The 22,743-nt window shown below is 37.5% G+C and overlaps 3 protein-coding genes and 1 long non-coding RNA gene across 4 annotated transcripts in view; 2 read left to right on the forward strand and 2 right to left on the reverse strand.

The window, feature by feature from the left end:
• The window catches only part of LOC130914632 (palmitoyltransferase ZDHHC3-like), a 54,650-nt gene extending 45,157 nt beyond the window's left edge, over positions 1 to 9,493 (forward strand). Inside the window, exon 7 of the mRNA XM_057834009.1 lies at positions 4,409 to 9,493. Coding sequence (XP_057689992.1) covers positions 4,409 to 4,615 — 207 coding nt within the window. The 3' untranslated portion in view covers positions 4,616 to 9,493. The remainder of the gene's footprint in view (positions 1 to 4,408) is intronic.
• On the reverse strand, positions 732 to 6,805 carry LOC130914635 (uncharacterized). The gene is made up of 3 exons (XR_009062978.1): positions 6,118 to 6,805; positions 4,376 to 5,818; positions 732 to 2,832 (listed from the first exon to the last, which is right to left on the reverse strand). It is a non-coding gene; the product is annotated as an uncharacterized LOC130914635 (long non-coding RNA).
• On the reverse strand, positions 8,805 to 12,594 carry LOC130914634 (transmembrane protein 42-like). The gene is made up of 3 exons (XM_057834011.1): positions 12,391 to 12,594; positions 12,022 to 12,168; positions 8,805 to 11,325 (listed from the first exon to the last, which is right to left on the reverse strand). Exons 1-3 carry the CDS (start codon positions 12,553 to 12,555, stop codon positions 11,182 to 11,184), a joined length of 456 nt encoding a protein of 151 aa, XP_057689994.1. The 5' UTR covers positions 12,556 to 12,594; the 3' UTR covers positions 8,805 to 11,181.
• A 335-nt stretch (positions 12,595 to 12,929) lies between these two features.
• kiaa1143 (KIAA1143 ortholog) lies at positions 12,930 to 21,850 on the forward strand. Its single transcript, XM_057833233.1, has 3 exons — positions 12,930 to 13,126; positions 13,472 to 13,622; positions 20,515 to 21,850. The coding sequence occupies exons 1-3, from the start codon at positions 13,013 to 13,015 to the stop codon at positions 20,724 to 20,726; spliced, it is 477 nt and encodes a 158-aa protein (XP_057689216.1). The 5' UTR covers positions 12,930 to 13,012; the 3' UTR covers positions 20,727 to 21,850.
• Positions 21,851 to 22,743: the final 893 nt, after the last annotated feature.

Genomic DNA, 22,743 nt, shown 5'->3' on the forward strand with positions numbered 1-22,743 from the left:
TTACGATTAATTAATTTTTAAGCTGTAATTAACTCGATTAAAAATTTTAATCGTTTGACAGCCCTAGTTATTACATGATCCATTCTATAACGTCCTTCACATCAAATATGTTTATAGTAACTGATTGAACTGTTTTTCATTCCAAAAAAAACATAGGGCACCCTTTTTACATTTTCAAAATTTCAGCTATATAAGAGTGTAATGGTATACAAACTTTAACTTTCAAATTCTGTGAGAAAAAAAACCTTTTTCCTGTTGTACTGAACCGTGACTTGTGTGTCACCCACCGAATATATGTTGATTTATTTTTCAATATGCAGGTGAGGCTTGAATCTCTTCCCTCTTCTATCTTTGCTCTAGTCGTTTTGATTAAAAAAATAAAATAAAAATCGCACACGGTTTATGGATACGTCATTCAAGAAAAGTTTAGGGCAAGTGACTATTTTTGGTAATAAAAAACAAAAACGAATTATTATATTGTAACATCTAAGGACAACGCCCACTTGAAGATAATGCACACTGAACAGGAATACAGTCCATTGTTTTCAGTTAATTGTACCCACCTGAACGCCATGAACTGTATGTGAAAAGTTTCCCGAGCGTTTAACATGACACTCACCAGGCTAAAAGCTAATGCTAACGAGAACGCGAATGCTATGCTAACGCTCCGAGCCACCTAGCATTGCATTTGTAACAGCGTCACAACCCCCTTCCCCTCCTACCCTCTCCAACTCTGCTCTCTCCGTGTCTCGCAGACATTTCTCACGTCATTCAACCAACGTACTAACGCATAGTAATGCACGCCTTTATATCCTGAGTAACGGTAACGGCATTACAAAGATTAGAAAAGTAATTATGACTTGTTTAAATCTTTCCACATAATATTCTTTCCTCTTGAAGCCATCTATTTTGAGAAATGCACCAGTCCCCCCACAGCATGGTGCTGTCAGTACTGGGTCTCCGGTTCGCAAGCTTTCCTTTTTTTCCTAAAAACTTAACAATAATCAAAGAGTTTTTTTGTTTTTTGTTTTTTTATTTCTGTCAGACATCACCAAGGGAATCAATAAATCAAAGATTACTAGAGTACCCACCCTCGCTGTGTGCTCAGCCCCGCCTCTTTGACCACAACAGTGTGGAAACGCACAATATTCTTTATCGCCCAGAGGCCTGTAAAATAAATAACATGTATCTGAAAAGCACTGACACAGTTCACGGCAGGAGGGTCACTTATCCCCTGCAAAATGCATACAGCATCGTTAGTCTGATGGCTTACGGACATTGATAAATTAGAGGACATTTCTTTCTCTGGCAATTGCTACTCCAAAATATGAAGTTGTTTACAGATCCTAAGAAATGGTGACCATGTCAACAAATGACTGCAATAATGTAATTTTACATGTAGAAAACAAATTTGGCACTCAAATTGAATCCGCGTGTTACCATTTTATAGTTATTCCATCCAAAACAATGCATCAGAGATGCCCACTTTTTTCCAGAATCCTGGGTGTGACATCACAACCAGAAGTGGATGAAGTACTCAATTTTTATTTTTTATCTATTTTTATTTAATTATTAAATTAAGTAAATGTACAGATACAGGGGCAAAAAATACTTCAGCGAAAGTACAAGTATCTAACAAAACATTTTCTCAAGTAAAAGTTCAAAAGGATTTGCTTTAAAATTTACAAGTAAAAAGTATTTTCTTCCGATGCAAAAAAATGTGATATATATATATATTATATTTTAAATATAAATATATAACCTTGCAGAATGGAAAAAAGTAATAAAATTGACTGCGCTGTAATTAGAAGTTTAACAAGCTAAAAAAAAAATCCAAAACTTTTCTTAATGGTGGATTGCAAGCAACTATGAGGTGCATACCCACACCTAGACATGTGCCTGTTGCCGGTTTCAAGGGATACCGTGGTATGAAAGTGTCAAGGTTTCAAAACTGCTAAAATTTTCCGTCATACCGTCCCTACGGTATTAGCTATTTTTTGCGTATCAAAAATGCTGAGCTCCCCCTCCACCTCAAGTTGTTGCTCAGTGTCAGTGAATCAGTTGTGTTGCATGTTGGCTGGAGGACATGAAACACCTGAAATTGTTCCCTTTTGAAGAAAACGAAGTCGCTGGTATGGGAATACTTCAGGTTCAGGAAAATTACAGACAGCCGCGGCTTAAGCCGGCCAACCGACATGTAAAACACTTTTGCGGGTGGTGGCTACCAGAGAAGGCAATATCTCCCATATGATTTCGCATTTATACAAAATTAAAGGTTAGTAAACGCTGTCATGAACGTTTCCCACATGCTACGAGAGTTAACTCCAGCGTATGTACTTCGTTTAGCAGTGGTAAAACCTACTGTAATGTAAGCTTGTTGACAAGGGAGACAACATGGATAATTAGAATGCCAATTTAATTTTATTTAGAATATATATATATATATATATATTTTTTTTTTTAGCTTAACATTATACTTATATTCCAATTTGCGAATATGTTGTTTTTAAAAATCCTGTTCAATGGAAAAATAAAAAAAAAGAAAAAAGATATATTTTAGAGCTGTATTTGCAATACCGTGAAACCGTGATATTTTTGCTTGAAGTTATCATACTGTCAGAATCTCATACCGGCACATGCCTACCCCCACCTACTGTACAAGAGTGTGCATTTGAAAGCGAGCTGCTCTCACTGTTGTTGTTTTTTTTATTGGTCAATATCTTGTTCACTCGCCTAATCTTGCTTGTACTCGTGTTGCTCCCTCTAGTGCTCAATAATGGTATAGTTGCACAGGGCTTCTTGGTTGCACTGGAGGCATGACAACGAAACTATCTATAAGAGAAGAACAAAAGTAAAGTTTAAACCAGGCGACAATTTGAAAAGTAGTGGAGTAAAAAGTACAGATACGTGCTCTAAAATGTAGTGAAGTAAAAGGTACCACTTAGTATTTGTACTCAAGTAAAGTACCGATACACAAAAATGTACTTATGTACAGTAAGGAAATACTTGATCAACATTTGATGATCATTCCTTGCTTTCTAGTGCTGTGCTAGCTAGTACATGTTGACCTAATGGACAGAATGAAAGAACGGTCACATGGCAAAAGAATAGAAAGCCTATTGATAGCGTACTAGCATACTACAAAAATTTGCAGCTGATTCTGGGCGTGACATCTTCTGTTTGGAGATATTTTTAGTGGGAGGGGCAAAGGGAGTTGAGATAGGAAGACTAATTAGTATCTATTTTCATTATTAAGCCTTTTTTGTGGCAAAAATAAGGTCCGTAATAATTTTAAAGTCACTTGTAGCATTTCATCGCACCTTTAAATCAATTAGCATTTGTCTGTTTCAATTAACGGGGACCGGTTGGTCCCTGTGGGAATGGCGAGGCCTGGTGGTTGAGATAGAAACAATTATTTTTGTCAAATGGAGTTAAACATTTTCACTGATTTTACGGCCATTTGTGAATGAATCAATTAAAACATTTAGACTTGTTGTTCCTCTGGCCAAGATGCACCCTCCTAGCAAGTTTGATGACAGTGCAATTCATAGTCTCCGAATATAAACAGACTTCAGTGAATTATAATATGATTTCCTTTGATTTTCCATAGTCATGGCGTTACCTAGATTTAGCATTCCGGACATTTAACAAATACAAATACTTTTGGTCTTAACTGATTTGAAAGAGGAAAGGTTTTGCGTGATTTTACATATTTTATTGAAACTTGTGTTTTCAACTGTATGTGCACCACCTTCCCTTCAATGTTCTCTCCACACTTATGCATTTGCCTTGAGTGTTAAATGACGCTCTCTGGAGCAGATATCTCTTTATGGTGTCAGAGGTAAGCTGCTCTGTCTCACATGCATACATCTTAAGCATGCATGTTGGTCTTAATTAAACATTCAAATAAAACACCACAGTACAATACACTAGTCAGAGATGTCTTTGCTTCCGTCATTATTGTTTTTCCCCCCTTTTCTCTGTGCATGATGATAGTTTCAGTGAATCCTGGGCATGTTTCGAAAAAAGTCATGTCATCTTTTAATACAATACTCTCCCACAATGAAAAGTTTATCCCTCAAACGGGCAATTATCCCCTTGGTTTTTCTTAAGCGCCACCAAGTGGCTCAGAACTGCAGGCTTGTTTAAACAATGATTCTAGTAGCATCTCCAGGATATGAACTCCAGTCATGTAATTTACTTTCAATATGTGTTAAGATGTAATAATAGAATTAATATAAACTGCCTAAAACGAGTATTGTATTAAGAGTTAATATTCTATAAATACGCTTTCCATCTCCATAACCCAAAGACCACCACTGTGTCATACACTGAGTCCCATTCGTGCAATGATTAACAGTAAATATACATCAACCTTTGCTGAAATCCTTAACGCTGTCTTCTGCAGGGCATCGAACGCTTGAAAGGAGAGACGGGCAAGTGGGAGAAGGCGCCATGCTGGGAGGCCATGAAGATGGCTTTCGGCGGTCCGTTTTCCCTAACCTGGTGCAGCCCCTTCTCAGGGATGAGCTGCAAGAAGACCCCCAGCGAGCTCGTCCCCACTGTGCAGGGAGAAATCATTGAGGAGGACATCATAGAGATCCCACTCAACTAAGACTGTCTACAGACAGCTAGATGCAGGGGTACCATCTTTTTTTTCTAACACAATTCTGAAAGTCCTATTAAATATACTATACATTTTATACCTTCATCTACAGCGTATTGAAAAAAGATTTGGCCCTTTTCTGATTTTATATGTTTTGGGGCGTATTTATTATCTGACAACCAAAGTTTATACAAATACGTTTCATACTCCTTTCGGGTGTCTTTTGTGAAATATTAAATCAGTTTGACTATCTGAAACTAGCAAAGGGAATATATATATTTATATATTTTAATTACACTTGAGAAATGCCTCACCTTGAATATCTGTATCCAGCCGTGCCACCTTAAAAAAAATATATAATATACATACAATGTACACACACAGACAAGTGGTTGGACAAAAATAATGGAAACCTCTTTTTAAAAATCAACAAAAACTAATTTAATATGGTGTAGGTGCACCTTTTGTGGCAAGTACAGCCTCAATGGCGTACTGCAAGCAAAGCGTCACTTTTGCTCATTAAAAGTCATGATGTTAGCAATTGTTGCTAGGCAGGTAAACCTCCCATTTGTCCCTAATAGTAAATGCATGGAAATAGTTTACGAACTGAGCTAAACCTACCAATTCTGTCCGAAAATTATGTCCCTGGTGCCAAATTCATTGGTAAAGATGTGGAAGAACATACAAATGTTCAGTTAAAGAGATGGCTTGAGTGTCGAGGGCTGAAAAAGACGGGAAAAAGAGCCGACCTGATCCAGAGGTAGCTTTTATCAACACCTTTTTATTGTGTGCATTGCCTTATGCCACTGACAGTGATATTCTCTTGTTTCAACAATCTATCCTTTACCACCATATGCCCTGTCTTTCCTATATATTATATCCTCTGGTTGTCTTACGTCTCTGTCCGTTCTTGGGGGCAATTTACATTGCTATTTTTGTGTAGCGATCGCAAATGCTACTCAGTGACAGCCAATGAATACTTTTAATTTTTTAACTTTTTAATTTTTTCAGTAACAAATCTTAATTATATAATTTATTTACACACAAGTTTTTTTTTTTTTTTTAAACAGAAAAGGTAACGACAGTTGTACTGCCCTCGGTATATGAACGCTGGATACTACTCGGCAGTTAGATAACTCTTTAGTGACATCACGACTCTGAAGACAGCTGTCCATTGTCCACAGGTTTATTGACATCGTGTAAAGAGTAAAACTGAAACACACAATAAATGAAATGAATATCTTTTTCCCATACAATGTAAATGCACTGAATTTGTGAATGAAATAAACCAACCTGCTTTTTAACTGCTATTTAAACATGTATTTATACTATTAATTGTCTTTGTTAATTATTATCACTTGTATTTATTCTCTTTAACTGGCTAATTCGAACGCTACAACCATCAGGCACAATGACAAAATAAATTCAAACATAATATTCCACAATAACTAAATTTACCACAAATAATGATCTATATATGCAAAATGACATCTTAGAAATCAAATACGTACCGACGATGCTATCAAAAGCATAAGATGGTTGCAGATTCAACTAGATTGACAGAGGAGACAATAACAAGTCCTGCTGCCATGCTTGTTATACTTCCTGACTTTTTCTGGTCACATGACACTTAACTTCCTGACTTTGTGGTCACATGGCAAGTCAGAGGCCATTTCTGGTACTACAACCTGTCTTCATTTAAAGTGACAGTAACACAATACAAAACAAGACAATTCACATGTAAAGTAAAAGTCATTTTAACATTTTTAACAGTGGTAACGGCACAACAGTGGCAGACAGATACCATTTTAATTTTTTTCTGCTTTGTCAGTCAGAAGCAGCGCGGCAAAACGCCACCCTAAAAAATAAGTAAAAATATCAAAATGGCTTACCTCTTCGTCCTCTGTGGGACCATGGCCCCCAACAAAATGTTTACTGCATATGAAGGTGAATGGCTTCACCTTGCTGGCATTAAACTTGTCTTTTGCCGTCCGCACAAGTTGATCCATTCTTCACATTTTTTTCCTCTGAGTTTTTGGCTTCGGGAAAAGAAGAAAACACCCTTCATATGTCGTAATGTCTAGAGTCGTTTCTTCAAGTTCCATAGCAGCAGTGTTTACTCGGCATTTTCATTTCTGAAAGATTACTGGCAGAAAACAAGCAGTAATAACATTAATTGTATGCGAGGGCGTGACTATCTTGACCCACTTCCAGGTTAAGATGGCGACGTCCGGTCTAAAAATAGCATTCATGCGGTACGCTATTCCCCGAGGTGTTGAGTCATTCAACTTGTGAATTGTTTCCAAAGGAATTTTAAGCCATTCTTTAGTTAGAATACCCTCTACCTCTTTTAGAGACAATGGCGGTGGAAATTGATGTCTTAATTGAATCTCTAAAACTGACCATAAATGCTCAATAATGTTGAGGTCTGGGGATTGTGCCGGCCATACGAGATGCTTAACTTCATTAGAATGTTCCTCATGCCATTCTTTAACAATTATGTTCAATGATTATAATGTCAAAATTTTAGGTGTTTCCATTATTTTGTCCAACCCCTGTACACTGGAGATCAAAATAATAGAACAAATTATAAACAACTTAATTTTTTCTGAATCGATGTCATCGTGACAGCTCAAGGAGGCTCTGATGAACAATTGCATTCATTCTGCCATGTAGCTGTATGAGAGGCCGAATGCAGAAAAAAAATGCCCCAAATCATGACACTTCCTCCGCCACCTTTCACTGACTTCATCACACAGTCGCCTCCAATGTGTCTCGCCCCTAAGTGGCTCACAAAACAGTGGAAAGTTACAAGGCAGTTGCTGTATGTTGTTATTGGCTTACAATAACCTTAGAAGAAAAGCTCCCACTTCTTCCAAACACGTAGTGAGTAACACAAATATGGAAATGAATAGACCAGGGTAAAATGAACAATTATGTGGGAATAAATATAGCTACATAAGACAACAGATTTGTGAATATGTGCCCTCTTGATCAGTTGTAATGAAGAAGTGCACCCACTGCGGCCCTTTGTGGAATAACTTGGACACCCCTAGACTCGATGCATGTTTACAGTTCCATTCAGGGCAAAGTACTGTATGCAGTACTTATACAGTTGTGACCAAAGTTTTCATCAGTACAGCAAACCTACGTGAGCACATATGCCATAAGAGGGTAACAAAGCACTACTTTTGTCTTAAATTACGTTCCTCAAACCACCTCATGGGTCCTTGGCGCACCAATACTAATATTGCTTTGTTGTAAATAACTGATGCTATTAAGTCTTTTAATAACAAAGAACCTGTGAAGTTATTGGAAACTCAAATGTTTCGTTATACTAACTTGCTGCTTCATTTTTCACACTTGTAAATTACCTTCTGTATTGTTGTAAATGGTTTGTGCAAGAAAATTATTATTTTTTGTCTTTGTATTTTTGTAGACAAAACACCAAAATTCAATAATTAATATAAACTCACTGAAAAAGTGTGATCATGTTCATTGTCTTGACTGAACCACATAAATACAGCGTTTTGTTTTGGATATTTTTGAATGAATGTACTATATTTATGTCAAAGAAATGCATTTCTAAGTGTAAATACAAGAATGTAAATAGACATAAGTAGCAAACCGGTTTAATTTACAAATTAAGTGTCAATATTAAAATGCAATGTAGTCTTTGAAATTATGCAAATGCAGCAGCAAAGTTAGTGTAACACAATTTTTGATACAATATCGATTCTTTGCACAATGATACGGTATTTGGCGATTTTCCAAAGTCAACCTCAGTTCAAAGGATTGTGCCCATTCCGAAGTAGTTTATTTTCAAGGATTTCCCATATACACTTGAAGGGAGTTACTGTGGCGGGTTCCGTCCACTACTGCCAGTTGGCCTTATTGAAGTGCGTGACAAAGCAGCCTGAGATGAACACCAACTGTAGCACCGATACTCCGAAGCACATTGTATCTCCTCTTATCTTAACCATTGTGCCTTATCTTTCCTGATGTGTGCTAAAATGTTTTGTCATATGTTTAACCCTATTTGTGTCTTATGTGTGCCTCTCTGTGTTCTTCCTATAAGTTGAGGTTGCAGAATGACAACTCTTAACTCATTAAACGGGTTCTGGAATTCAATTGTATGTGATTGTTGTGGGTTTCATTTTTTAATTAAAAAAAAAAAAAAATCAAGGGATTGGTTAAAAACATTTTATTCCACAGATCTTTTACTCTGTTCAATATTCAATAGTTTCGCACAAGTATATACATATTAGAACAGCCCTTATAGCATGTTTTCTGTAGTTCCAGCTACGTTACTAAGCACTTAACTCTCAGTTGAAAAGTATTTATAGCAACACAAGAACGTATAATGACCCAAACTTTTAATGTTACAATAAAGATGTTAATCATTAACTTTGTAAATCCTGCAATCACACTAAAACCAGAATGAAACTAAATGATTTGCGTACTTTTACACCAGGGAATAATAGATCTAAAAGAATGGCAAGTTTATAACTTTAAACAAGGGATAATGATTTGGTATAAAAATGATATTTTTTAATGTGATATGAAATCAGATTGTCGTACATATAGTTTAAATGTGCACATTACAATGCTTTAATTTTCAAATAAGGCACTCCTGTTATTACATAGTATTTCTGTTTTCATTTAATCACTTTAGGGCTGCAGCTATCGATTATTTTTTATGTTCGGATAAGGAACATAAAAAATGAAAATACCTGAGCTGAGCCTCAAACAGTATAAAAAATATTTTCAAAAAAAGAACAAGAACAATTGGCTAACTTAAGTAGCAAATGTCCGCTAGCTTAAATGCTGTAAAATGGTAATTTTTTTTTTTTTTCAATGCTCTTAACAAATGGTTTAATACATATTCCCACAAAAAATGGTGAAATATACCTATAACTTAGATTACAAATGCATTAAAAAAAACGTTAGCTCAAAACAAAACTTTGCTTATGTTGCTCTTAACAGGTAGTAGCTGGATTCAGCCATGTGAATTGAATGTTATATTCACTGTTGCAACTAGAAGGCAGTGTATCCTAGCCTGGAACTCCAGATTCACCGCTATTCGAGCGATTGATTCTGGCGACCTTCCCGTGGATCAAATTCCCATGGCGGAGCAAACCACAGCAAACAGACAAGCGGATTGGACACATCAGCGACGGGCAGACGTGACGTTGGTAAAGCGACAACTCTAGCGCGGCACAAGTGGAGAACAGAGACGTTTATTTAACATGGCTAGCGCGAGTCAGACTGATGTCAATAACTTGTGTCAATGTGTTTTTGGTCATTTAAAACTGATTTTACCGTGGATTGGAACATATTCTCAGCTCTCCCTTTCGCCTCCTGTGTTTTTGTGGTGACGACTTCCGACGCGCAAGAGTGACCTTGCTTGTTAAGAACACGTCACGGAAATAATCAAATCTGATTGCACGGACTTCGTTCGGCTCGTGAGGCCATTAATGAGGTGGGTCCCAGGCTGTTCTCACAGTGTTTGAAAAAAATACAGGGAGAACAGTCTGGCCATGCCAGGCAAAGTGTATCCACCCGAATCAATAAAACTAAATGCAACACTTTCAAAACAAACCATTTAAACGGCACTTTAAACGAATACTCGAAGCAGCAAAATTTAATTCAAATCTTTTTTTGTAATCGAATTACTTAAGTTGATCGATTAACCGGTGCAGCACTAAATCACTTTACTAAAATAGCCGTTTTCAATAAAAATGGTAATGTCATATTTGGCTATGACTTGGACTAACCATTTGCTCTCTCATAGCAAGGAAGATATCAGGATATAGGTCGCATATTGATATTCAGCCTAAATATATCGGGATATGGCTTTTAATCCATATCTCTCTTGTCGTTCTTCAGTCTCATAATTCTAATACTTAATTTGGGGATGTCCCGATCGCATATTTTTGTACCAGAGTCAGTCACCTTATTTTGAGAACCTGCAGATACTGAGTCTCGATCCAATACCGAACAAAAGTTCCAAACATGTTACTGTCCCACCGTGCCACCTTCAGAATGTGAATGATTTTTTAACAAGAATAACAGAAAAATGCTTGTCTTTATTAAATGCTTCATTGAGTGAGTAACGTCACATTTGGACTCTCACGCTGCAGAGAAAAGCCTCTCAGTTACTCAATGTGTTACCACAGCACACATGCAAGTTTAACAAAAAATGACAGATTTGTGGATTTGATCGTAGAGCTACCAAGCTTCTCTGGCAAGATCAAAGCTACAAACCTGTCAGTCATCGTTAACTTTAAGTACCAAGCGCAAGCTGGAAAGTTTAGCCGCACTACTTAGCAGGAGGGAGGGTGAGAGGCTGTGGCGCTGTACGAGCATGAAGCAGAAAAACATAAATACAGTATATTTTTTTAAATACAAACCAGATTCTTTTCACTCAATCCCGATCGTCTGAAAAATGGCCCGATTCGATCGGTACATACAGTAAACACTCCTTCCACATCAATTTAAGTCTAAAATCTTTGGTAAATAATTCGTATTTACACACAATGATTAACAATAAAAAATAATATTATAAGACAATACTAGTCGGTTTTGCCCTCTTCCTGTGGCAGGTCCTCCTTTGGCCTGGATCCATGAAGCACCACCATCCCACACAGCGTCAGAAAGATTCCCAACCAGTACAGACCTGCTTGACTCTCTCCAAAAATGAGCTTCCCCAGTATGGCCTAAATGCATACATAAGAGTGATGTCAGAATGCACTTTTACATCTCACATCCACATACACTGCTGGTCAAAAGTATTGGCACCCCTGCAATTCTGTCAGCTATTGCTCAATTTTTCCCAGAAAATGATTACAATTACAAATACTTTGGTAGTAATATCTTCATTTAGCTTGCTTGCAATTAAAAAACACAAAAGAGAATGGGGGGGAAAAAAAATAAAATAATTATTTTACACAAAATTCCAAAAAATGAGCCGGACAAAAGTATTGGCACCCTTTGAAAAATCATGTGATGCTTCTCTAATTTGTGTAATTAACAGCACCTGTTACTTACCTTTGGCACATAACAGGTGATGGTATAACTCACACTTGCAGCCAGTTAAAATGGATTAAAGTTGACTCAAACTCTGTCCTGTGTCTTTGTGCGTACCACATTGAGCATGGAGAAAAGAAAGAAGACCAAAGAACTGTCTGAGGACTTGAGAAGCAGAATTGTGAGTTCGTGTTCCTGTGTCTACTGTGTGCAGTGTCATCAATAAGTGTAAAGCCCATGGCACTGTGGCTAACCTCCCTAGATGTGGACGGGGGGAAAAAATGACGAGAGATTTCAACTAAAAATTTTCTGGGAGAAATTGAGCATTATTTGACAGAATTGCAAGGGTGCGTTTGGCCAGCAGTGTAGTGTTTAGGACGACTTACTGAAAAGATAAAGTTGCCCGCGCTCGTGGTCGCAGTGGCCATGGCTGAAGAAGAGCTGTAGCGAAGAGCTTTGGAGAAGAAGGTCCACATGACAGCGTTGCAGAGGAACATCAAGCCCATGCACATCAACCGCAGAGGGATATGCAGCTGCAAACATTTCCATTAAATGTCATTACGTATGACAGCAGCAAAAGTGAAACAATTTCACCAACAAGTACATGATGATCAGGAAGCATCCTCAAGCAAGATTTTCTACTGTTGTTTTTCATTATTCTTGGAAGGTTGCAGTTCTCCCCACGTGAAAAGAGGCATCAATGAGTCAGAGTAGAACACATCCACAAGAGTTTTGTTTGAAGTTTGAATTCTTACCCAAGAACAAACAGTAGGTCCATCGTGTTGCGCTCCGGATGTGCCGCTTACTGTAGCTTGGCATATTTCCATCAGGTAGTCTGCGCCAAGGGTGAGTTTCGCCGATAAAGAGGCGGCAGCACCCAAACAACCAGCAAGAAATGCGTAAAAAGAACCAGATATCATCCCTGAGTCAGGTGGAGCGCCTTAGTTGCCTTCTGTCATTCACAGTATTAGAATATTTGTTAGAGTCAAAAAATTATAAACCAATACATGATTTTCAAAACAAAAGCAGCTTGTGCGTAAATGTGACACAATAAAGAATAATGTGGTTTGTTGGGTTTTTTTAATTAAATATATTTGTATATTTCATATGAATAAATTAATCTTTGAACAATTACATCGACGAATATAGAATAAAAGTTGACATTCCAGTGTATTATTTTGGAGGAATTGTACGTTATCTGGATCACGTCCTCTCAAACTTTATACATGCTTCGCCGCACTTCTACCAATCGCAGAAGCCCCCAATGGTCATGTGATATGGTGGGCGCATTTTAATGACGTATTTATTTGCGCCTGTTTGCGGTTTACCAAAATTTTACCTGATTTGCCAGCTTTAATTGTCTTTTAGTTTGCCGTGATGAATAAGAGCAAAGGCAGTGGTGTTTCCTGGGTGAAACCAGCGGAGCCCTCCTTTCTCACGAAGTTTAAAACTGATGTTGGCTACAAAGAAGGCCCGACTGTTGACACTAAGGTTTGTTGTACACACTGCGAGGTAGCAGTCACGAAAATGTTTAATCATTTGAAACATTGAAACACACATATGTAATAGAAACCAACCTGCTAATAAATATTTAAATGTAATTATTCGTCCATTTTGGTCACGAGGAGGAAGCCATTGAACACCTTCACAATCAAGGTGGTTCTGACAGACTTCAATTATTTCATAGTAGTTATGTACATTGTTGGTGTTGGTGTTATACTTATATAGCGCTTTTCCACCTTTCAAGGCGCTCAAAGCGCTTTACACTATCTCGCCATTCACCTACTGGTGACGCAGCACTAGTTATTATTTCATTTGTTTTTATCATCCATGCAGCGGCAGGAGATGCCATCACTGGACGATGACAGTGGAAGTGATCGAGAGGATGAATTACCTCAAGTTGTTGTCCTTCAAGACGGAGACCTGACTTCAGAGGAAGTGAAAGATCTCAAGGAAGAATCAAAATCTAAAGGCAAACAAGAGAAAAGTAAAGATTTTTAACTAATACTTTTAGAAACGCGGGTAGATCATACACCGGTATGAAAAAGTATCTGAACCTTTTGGAATTTCTCACATTTCTGCATAAAATCACTATCAAATGTGGTCTGATCTTTGTCAAAATCACACAGATGTATAAACAGTGTCTGCTTTAACTAAAACCACCCAAACATTTATAGGTGTCATATTTTAATTCGGATAGCATGCAAACAGTGACAGAAGGCAGGAAAAAAAGTTATCATATTTTAATGAGGATAGCATGCAAACAATGACAGAAGGCGGGGGGAAAAAGTAAGTGGACCTTCTGCCTAAGGACACTTAAAGAGCAATTGAAACTAGGCCTGAACGATATTGGAAAAAACTATTGTTGCGATTTTTTTTAGGTTTGCAATATATTGCGATATTATATTGCGATATTAAAAAAAAAAAGATCTATCTTTTTTAAAGAAATTTTCACTAAATGACTTGAATAGCTGTTTGGAAATACTTTACATAACACACCGTGACCACAGTGTATTCATATAATACCGTTTAATTTGTGAATGATGAAGATTTCTGTATGAAGGTATCCAGGAAGTCATGTCTGCACAAAATAGATCATTTATTGAATACAATATTTTACACTTCAACAGCAGCAAATACATTAAATGATAAATAAAAGAGCAGGTGCATTAGTCCCCTAAGTTTTTGACAAAATATAACAATAAATAAAAACTTCTGTAAAATAACAACAAAGTTGTCAACATATTTGAACAAAAATATTAAATATGACAAATAAAAGAGTTGTTCACAAACTATAACAATAAATAAAAACCTCAGTAAAACAACAAAGTTGTCAACATATTTGAACAAAAATATTAAATATGACAAAAGAGTTCACAAACTATAACAATACATAAAAACCTCAGTTAAACAACAAAGTTGTCAACATATTTGAACTTAAATATTAAATCTGACTAATAAAAGTGCAAGTGCATTAGTCCCCTGAGTTGTTTACACAAAATATAACAATATAAAACTGCAAAACGGCAACAAAGTTGTAAAAATATTTCAACAAAAATATTAAGTATCAAAACTTTATGTGCAGCTGTACTATATATAGTTATTTGAAAAATACGGTTTACAATAAATTTAAATATAAAAGAAACAAACTCAATTGAACTTGTAAATAATTGAACTGAATAACTGCAAATAACTGTGATGAATAACAACCATTTTAACTCCCAAATTTCCTGCCTTCCTGATAGCTGTCACATGAATAAAAAGAAGAAAAGACATTCCTTCAGCTGTGTTATGTATTTGTCTGCATATCGTCCACCTTCCTTGCTCAGCAATTCTCAACTGGGTCTCATAGGTTTTTGGCCAAGACTATTAGTTTATCCACTATAGCAGGCTTGAGACAAGAACGTTGGCACGTAACAATGTTCCCACCTGTGCTAAAAAGCCTCTGATGGGGAGCTCGTAGCAGGAATGCATAGATACCTGCGTTTTAAATGGTCCCACATGTTTGACAGATTACTTCTTGTTGAGGCAACCATGGCGAGGCACTGTCGACAGGGCTGTTTTTTGTCCCTTATAGTCTTGTTCTTGCCAAAATACTTCCAAAACTCCTTTTGGATACAGTCTTCCTTGCTCCTCCAACGTGTTGATTGCTTGCTTTCACTTTGAGAACGGGCCCTCCTCCCTCCGCTCTGCTGTTCGGCCCCTCCTCCCTCCACTCCGCTGTTGCAGGGGGAGGGGGAGGAGCCGATGACTTGCTGGAGAGAAAGAGAAGCTGTGCGCTTTTTTTCCCCTCTCCTTCCTCAAAACAAACGTTTGTGGATTAAAAAAAATGAAATTAAAAAACTATCGCACGTCCTTGCGATGGGACTATTGCACATGCGCACATCGCGATGGCGATGTTTAAACGATATATCGTTCAGGCCTAATTGAAACTCATTTTTACCAAACAATTTAAGTCAGGTGTGTGCCCAATCACTGATGAGTGGTTTAAAGCTGCCCTGCCCACTATAAAACACACACCTGGTAAGAATTGTCTTGATGAGAAGCATTGTCTGATGTGCAAAGCCGGGGCCTTATGGAGTACAGTATGTATGCTCAACAATCCCAGTGGTGATAAACAACAAAAAAAGGGCTAGACTGGTGAGAAATAAAAAACGTTCAATCAACTCTGCCAACCTGTTAACCGTAGTATGTCATTCCCAAAACTCACCAGTGAATCCAGTCTGGCATCTCCAATTGGCTCTGCTAAATATTAGATCTTTAGCTGGCAAATCTTTCTTAATTAATGATTTTATCAGCAAACATAACCTTGACATGTTGTTCCTAACAGAAACTTGGTTAGATCAAGATAAGAGTTCGACAGTTCTGATCGAGGCAACCCCCGCAAACTTCAATTTCTTTAGTGTGCCAAGAACCCATAAGAAAGGAGGTGGGGTTGCCAGTCTGATCAGGGACAGTTTTCAATGCACGAATATTTCATGTGGTCAGTTTGATTCCTTTGAGTATATTGTCATTCAGCTAAAAAGCCCTTGCAGAGCTGCCTTGGTAACAATTTACAGACCACCGAAGTATAACACAATGTTTTTTGATGAGTTTACCAAAATACTGTCTTCCGTGTGCATGGACTTTGATTGTGTTGTTTTAGTGGGTGACTTTAACATTCATGTTGATAATCCTGAAGAAGGATGTGCTAGAGAGCTTTTAAATATTTTGGATACATTTGGTTTATCTCAGCATGTCACAGTTCCAACACATAACAGAGGGCACATACTGGACTTAATAATATCCAAAGGTCTTAACATCTCTGAGGTCACAGTGAATGATGTTGCTCTGTCTGATCACTACTGCATTATGTTTAAAATGACCACCCCTGTCCATCCTCTGAAAAGGGAAACAGAGTTTATTAGGAAGCGTTACATAAGTGATAACACATGTTCGTTATTCACACAGGCCTATGCCTCATTATTAACCCCTACAATAGCTCCAGTGGAAGAACTTGTAAATAGTTTCATTTCCGGTGTGATGACTGTAATGGACACTATTGCCCCGATTAAGACAAAAACTTTGTCAAGAAAGAAGAGGTCACCCTGGAGAAATGCCATACTAGCTATAAAACAAAAGCAAGTTTGTAGACGAGCAGAACAGAGATGGCGAAAAAACAAACTCCTAGTTTTTTATGATATCTACAAAGAGAGTCTTCGCAAATACAACCAGGAACTGAAAAATGCTAGACAATCATATTTTTCAGAGATCATTAGTAGAAACACCAACAATACTCGCACACTATTTTCTGTTGTTGACAAACTGACAAACCCACAAGCATCAATACCTCAAGAATTGGCATCTGAGGTGTCCTGTAATAATTTCGCAGCATTCTTTACACACAAAGTACTAAAGATTAGACAGACTGTGTGCAACTCCGGATTAACAAATGTTACACTAAATGCCTCCCAACATGTCCCCCACGTCAATCTTAGACAGTTTAGCCTCTTGGACTATGCCACTTTAACAGAAATTGTGTCGAAATTAAAGCCCACAACATGCTGCCTTGACATCCTTCCTTCAAACTTTTTCAAAACTGTTTTTCATTGCATAGCCCCAGACATACTTCAGATTATAAATACTTCCCTCCAAACAGGAGAGTTTCCTCAGACTTTAAAAACTGCAGTAATAAAACCTCTCCTAAAAAAACCTAATCTGGATGCCTCAACCATTAGTAATTACAGGCCAATATCAAATCTGACATTCCTGGGGAAAATTATCGAAAGGGTTGTGTTTGAACAGATCCAGACTTTTATGATCCAAAACAATCTTTTTAACTCATTTCAGTCTGGATTTCGGCCACAACACAGCACCGAGACTGTGCTTATCAAAGTCCTAAATGATATTCGTCGGAATACCAATGCAGGCAAATCATCTGTTCTGCTACTATTGGATCTCAGCGCCGCATTTGACACGGTTGATCACAACATACTACTCAGCAGATTGGAACAGTGGGTAGGGCTTACTGACACTATTCTTCAGTGGTTCACATCCTATTTACATGATAGGGATTTCTTTGTGTCAATCGGAAATTATCAGTCAGAACGAACCAAATTCACTTGTGGAGTCCCTCAAGGGTCAATTCTTGGACTGCTCTTATTTAACATCTATATGCTTCCGTTAGCTCAGATAATGGAACAGTATGACATCTCCTATCACGCCTATGCAGATGACACACAACTGTACATTTCTGTGTCCCCACATGATTATAGTCCCTTAGTCTCCCTGAGTAAATGCATTCATCAAATCAATGAATGGATGTGCCAGAATTTTCTCCAGTTAAATGTGGAGAAAACAGAGGTGATCATTTTTGGGCCAAAAAAGGAAAGGTCAAAGATAAGCAGCCAACTTAGCACAATGTCACTTACAGCTACAAATCAAGTCAGAAACCTTGGCGTAATTATTGACTCAGACCTAAAATTTGATAGCCATCTAAAGTCCGTCACTAAATCCGCTTATTACCACCTAAAAAATATAACCAGAATTAAGGGGCTTCTGACTCAACAAGACATGGAAAAACTTATGCATGCATTCGTTTTCAGCAGATTGGACTACTGCAACGGTATATTTACAGGTCTTGATAAAAAATCAGTCAGGAAGCTGCAGCTAGTACAGAATGCTGCAGCCAGAGTCCTCACAAATACAAGGAAGCTGGACCACATTACACCGGTTTTGAAATCGCTACACTGGCTTCCAGTGAGTCAAAGGATAGACTATAAAATACTACTGCTCGTCTACAAAACACTTAATGGCCTTGGACCAAAATACATGCTTGACTTGATAGATTCCTATGAGACATCTAGACCCCTAAGGTCGTCTGGAACGGGTCTTCTGCATGTTCCAAGAACAAGAACCAAGCAGGGTGAGGCAGCATTTAGTTATTATGCTCCTCACCTCTGGAACAAGTTACCCGAACGTCTGAAGTATGCTCAAACTGTTAGCTCCTTTAAATCAGGGCTAAAAACGCTTTTGTTTAGCACTGCATATCCATAACTGTCTATATATTTCAATCTACCTGCCTTCTATTCCTCTTGTGCTTATCTCCATTGCTGATTTCAATCATTATTAGTAGTAGTAGTTTTTGCTTTATTTCTATTTTTGTTTTATTTTTATTTATTTATTTTTATTCTGTGATTAAATGCGATCTTTTGTCTTGGTTTTTACGTTGTGTTGATTTAAATGTGATTTTTATGGTTTTCATGTGATGTAAAGCACTTTGAATTGCCTTGTGTTGAATTGTGCTATATAAATAAATTTGCCTTGCCTTGCCTTGCCTTGCATTATGGCTCTGTCAAAAGAGCTTTCTGAAGACCTGCAATCAAGGATTGTTGATTTGTATAAAGCTGGGAAAAAATACAAAACCATCTCTAAAAGTCTGGATGTTCATCAGTGGACAGAGAAGTTGTCTACAAATGGAGAGAGTTTGGTACTGTTGCTTCTCTCCCAAGGAGTGGCCATCCACATAAGATGACGCCAAGAGTTCAGCACAGAATACACAGAGAGGTAAAAAAGAGTCCTAGAATGTCCTCTAAAGACTTTCAGAAATCACTGGCACAGTCCAATATCTCTGTGCACACATCCATTATGTATAACTATGGCCAAGAATGGAGTTCATGAGAGGACTCCATGGAGGAAGCCACTGCTGTCTTTTTAAAAAAAAAAAAAAATGTTGCTCGTTTAATGTTCGTAAAAAGGCACTTGGGCACGCCACAGAAGTTTTGGCAAAATTTTTTTGGGACTGATGAAACCAAAGTTGAAGTTGTTTGGGAGTAACACACAATGTCATGTGTGGAGGGAAAATTAGAACTGCTCACCAACATAAACACCTCATTCCCACCGTGAAGCATGGTGGAGGGAGTATCGTGATTTAGGGCTGTTTTGCTGCCTCAGGGCCTGGACGACTTGCAGTCATTTATGGCAGAATGACTTCAAAAGTTTATCAGGATGTTTTGCAGGAAAACCTTAGGCCGTCTGTAAAAAGAGGACTGATGCTGCAACAAGACAATGATCCAAAACACAGAAATATTCAACTTCAGAATGGTTTCAGAAGAACAAATACACATTCTGGAGTGGCCAAGTCACAGTCCAGACTTGAACCCCATTGAGATGCTGTGGCATGACCTAAACACAGCGATTCATGCTAGACATCCCAGAAATCTGACTGAACTACAACAGTTTTGTAGAGAAGAATAGGGCAAGTTTAGTGTTGATCGGTGTGCCAGACTGATCTGCAGCTACAAGAAACGTCTGGTTGAAGTTAATTGCTTTTAAGGGGGAGGGGGGGGGGGCACAAAATATTAAATGTGATGGTTCATTTACTTATTTCCCCCCTTCTATCATTGTTTGGATACAATCCTCATTAAGACAGATTTTTCATCTGTGTGATTTTGACAAAGATCAGATCACATTTGGTGGGGATTTTATGCAAAAATGTGAGGAATTCCAAAAGGTTCGGATAATTTTTCATAACACTGTACACAATATTCCGACCGTCAATTTTCGGGTTATGATCAATATTTTTGTTTTGTTTTTTAGTTATTGAGAAAATCCCTTTTACGAGTAGCTGACCCTTCATAAAGTGTTTTGGTCACTGTAATGTCGATAATGTGCAACATAAGTCTTCTACATTTTCCATATTATGATGCATGATGGACAGTTGTGACCTTTTTGTGCTTCTTTTGAGAAACATTTTTACTGTAAGAACTTGGTGATTGCGATATGTTGAATTCCAGAAAAGTTGACTAATTTTTATGCATTCTACGGTAAACTGCTTTGAATTCTGATGGATGATTTCGAAAGATTTGCCGTTATGACTCAGACTTCTTTATTCCTCACAGGTGACGAGGCGCCCGCTGATGGTAAAATCATCTTCAAGAAACCAGCAAAGCGCTCCTCCACTGATAAATTTCAAGGCATAACTGCCAGCTCCAGCAAGAAGCCACGAAATGTAGTCGAGAAAGAAGAGAAGAAGGATGTGAATCCTGGGAAAAAGGTGAAAAATAGCAGCCTATTGTCATTTGGTGGTGATGAGGAAGAAGAGGAAGACTAGTACTATACTCAGTTTTGCTTAATTAATCATATCAAAATAAATTAAAAATGAGTGTGTTCTGTGTAAAGGAGAGCATAAGGGGACTTTTTTTTGTTTTTAAATTCATGGTGGCAAACTACTTGTATTTTTTTGTGTTTAAGCCAACCTTTTAAACTATATATTTTTTTAATTCTCTGTAATTGTCACTCCATTGTGTAAGACAGTTCCTGTTCAAAACTAATTGTAAAATCTTAGAGAATATAACTGTATGACAGGGCTCCAGACTAAAGAATTTTACGAGACATTTTTACTACACAGTTTAAGATCCCTCACGGCATGATTCCCGGGACATGACTAAAAAAGCAACAGTATGCAAAGTTTCAGTCCAGTCTCAAACAACATTAAGAAGTCTTGAATTTACCTTTCCATGAGCTGGAATAACCTGTCAATATTTTCATTTCCCCTCATTTTTACTAGATTGCTGATAAATGCAATGCCTTAACTTATTTGTGCTTTGCCGCCAAAAGTTAGGCTTTAGTGTAGATTAGGATTTTATTAGCTCAACAACAAAAAAAAAGACTAATAATAAAAAAATTTAATCTGCAAAAGTCCTACTTGCACAGGTGCAATTAGATGAAAAATCTACTTGCGTTGTGTCAAATTTTAGGGGTGGAATGCCCCCATTTAGGAGCAGTCTGGAGACCTGTATGAAAGAGTTACCAGCAATATTTGTACTCGGTCGTCATGTTTGAAATCAGTTTATGCCTTGTTACTCATTTTAATCCGATCATCTGTATTGATGTAGTGTTACTTTTTTATGTTTATGTAAAACTTTTAGAATTTTTTCCCTAAGTTTGTTCCTGCATGGACAACCCCTTGTAAACAAAATTAGAATATCATGGAAAAGTTTATTTACTATAGAAAGAAATGAACTTTTTCCCACAGTATAGTAGTTATATATTTGTTGTATTGTCATAGTAAAATGTCACTGTGGTGGAATCTTAATACATTTAATGTATTAAATGTAAGAATATTTTCTGGCTTCAAAGGGAAGCTTATCAGTGCATTAGTTTTAATGCAAGTGTATATTTTTATGTATGATTTCATTTTTATGCATCATGTAAACATTAAAAATGTCAACTATTGTTTGGTCTTTTTATTAATTTTAAGCCTTTTACCAACCTGTCACTTACACTGATGTACAGAATTTTGGAAAATATCTGCTTCAGAGATTTATTTTTAAAAAAAAAAAAAAAAAAGATAAAAGACTAAATCATACTTGCTGTGGTTACATGGATTTGAAAATTTTAGTGCTGGTTAGATAAAGCACTACTACTACTACTTAAAATATAGGGGCGCGCAGAGCGATGCCGGGTGTGGCGCATGTGGCCTCGGGAACATACTTTTTTGCCTTACTAGGATAAAGTGTAATTGCACATTCCCTCAGTGAGTGGCAGTGGCGCTCTCATTTTCAGTGTGCGCAGTGTTTTTTAATCGAATGAGCACACAGAAAAACACCGATGGAGACGCGAAGAGCTAAGACGAAATATGACAAAACGTATACAGTGATCCCTTGCTACTTCGCGCTCAGTCCATCGCAGATTTTTTTTTTCTTTTCAGTAAAACAAAAAAAAACAAAAACATGAGCTGTCCCGAGCCGATCGTGTAGTCTCACTCTCCCTCCGTCTGTTACTAGTTAGGAGTTACTTATTAACAGGCATGCAAACTTGTCACCTTTCGGCGAAGTTTCGCCGTTTTGAAATCAAAATGGATCATTCTTCTGAATCACGTAGATCCGAGGAGAAAAAAATGGGGCGGGGGGCTGTCAACGAGCGAGTGAAACCGTTAATTTCAAAACCATAGTCCATGCTCAAAACTACACTCTTACAGGCATGAAAATCTCTCACCTTTCGGCGAAATTCACCGTTTTGAAGTCAAAAAGGGCGACCTAAGTGAATTGCGTAGATCCGAGGAGAAATTCTTTTTGGGGGGGGGGGGAGTCGGGAGGTTTTATTTAATTATTATTATTATCATCATG

The sequence above is a fragment of the Corythoichthys intestinalis genome, chromosome 4, assembly GCF_030265065.1.
Source record: "Corythoichthys intestinalis isolate RoL2023-P3 chromosome 4, ASM3026506v1, whole genome shotgun sequence".
NCBI classification, from domain to species: domain Eukaryota; kingdom Metazoa; phylum Chordata; class Actinopteri; order Syngnathiformes; family Syngnathidae; genus Corythoichthys; species Corythoichthys intestinalis.

What these genes read in the sequence shown, in the direction of transcription:
- kiaa1143 (XM_057833233.1), top strand. Translation starts at nt 13,013, where the DNA reads ATGAATAAGAGCAAAGGCAGTGGTGTTTCCTGGGTGAAACCAGCGGAG. An exon ending in GCCCGACTGTTGACACTAAG is followed by an intron (nt 13,127 to 13,471) that starts GTTTGTTGTACA and finishes TCATCCATGCAG; the next exon opens with CGGCAGGAGATGCCATCACT. An exon ending in TAAAGGCAAACAAGAGAAAA is followed by an intron (nt 13,623 to 20,514) that starts GTAAAGATTTTT and finishes TATTCCTCACAG; the next exon opens with GTGACGAGGCGCCCGCTGAT.
- LOC130914634 (XM_057834011.1), bottom strand. Translation starts at nt 12,555, where the DNA reads ATGATATCTGGTTCTTTTTACGCATTTCTTGCTGGTTGTTTGGGTGCT. An exon ending in GACCTACTGTTTGTTCTTGG is followed by an intron (nt 12,169 to 12,390) that starts GTAAGAATTCAA and finishes AAATGTTTGCAG; the next exon opens with CTGCATATCCCTCTGCGGTT. An exon ending in CGGGCAACTTTATCTTTTCA is followed by an intron (nt 11,326 to 12,021) that starts GTAAGTCGTCCT and finishes GTATGCATTTAG; the next exon opens with GCCATACTGGGGAAGCTCAT.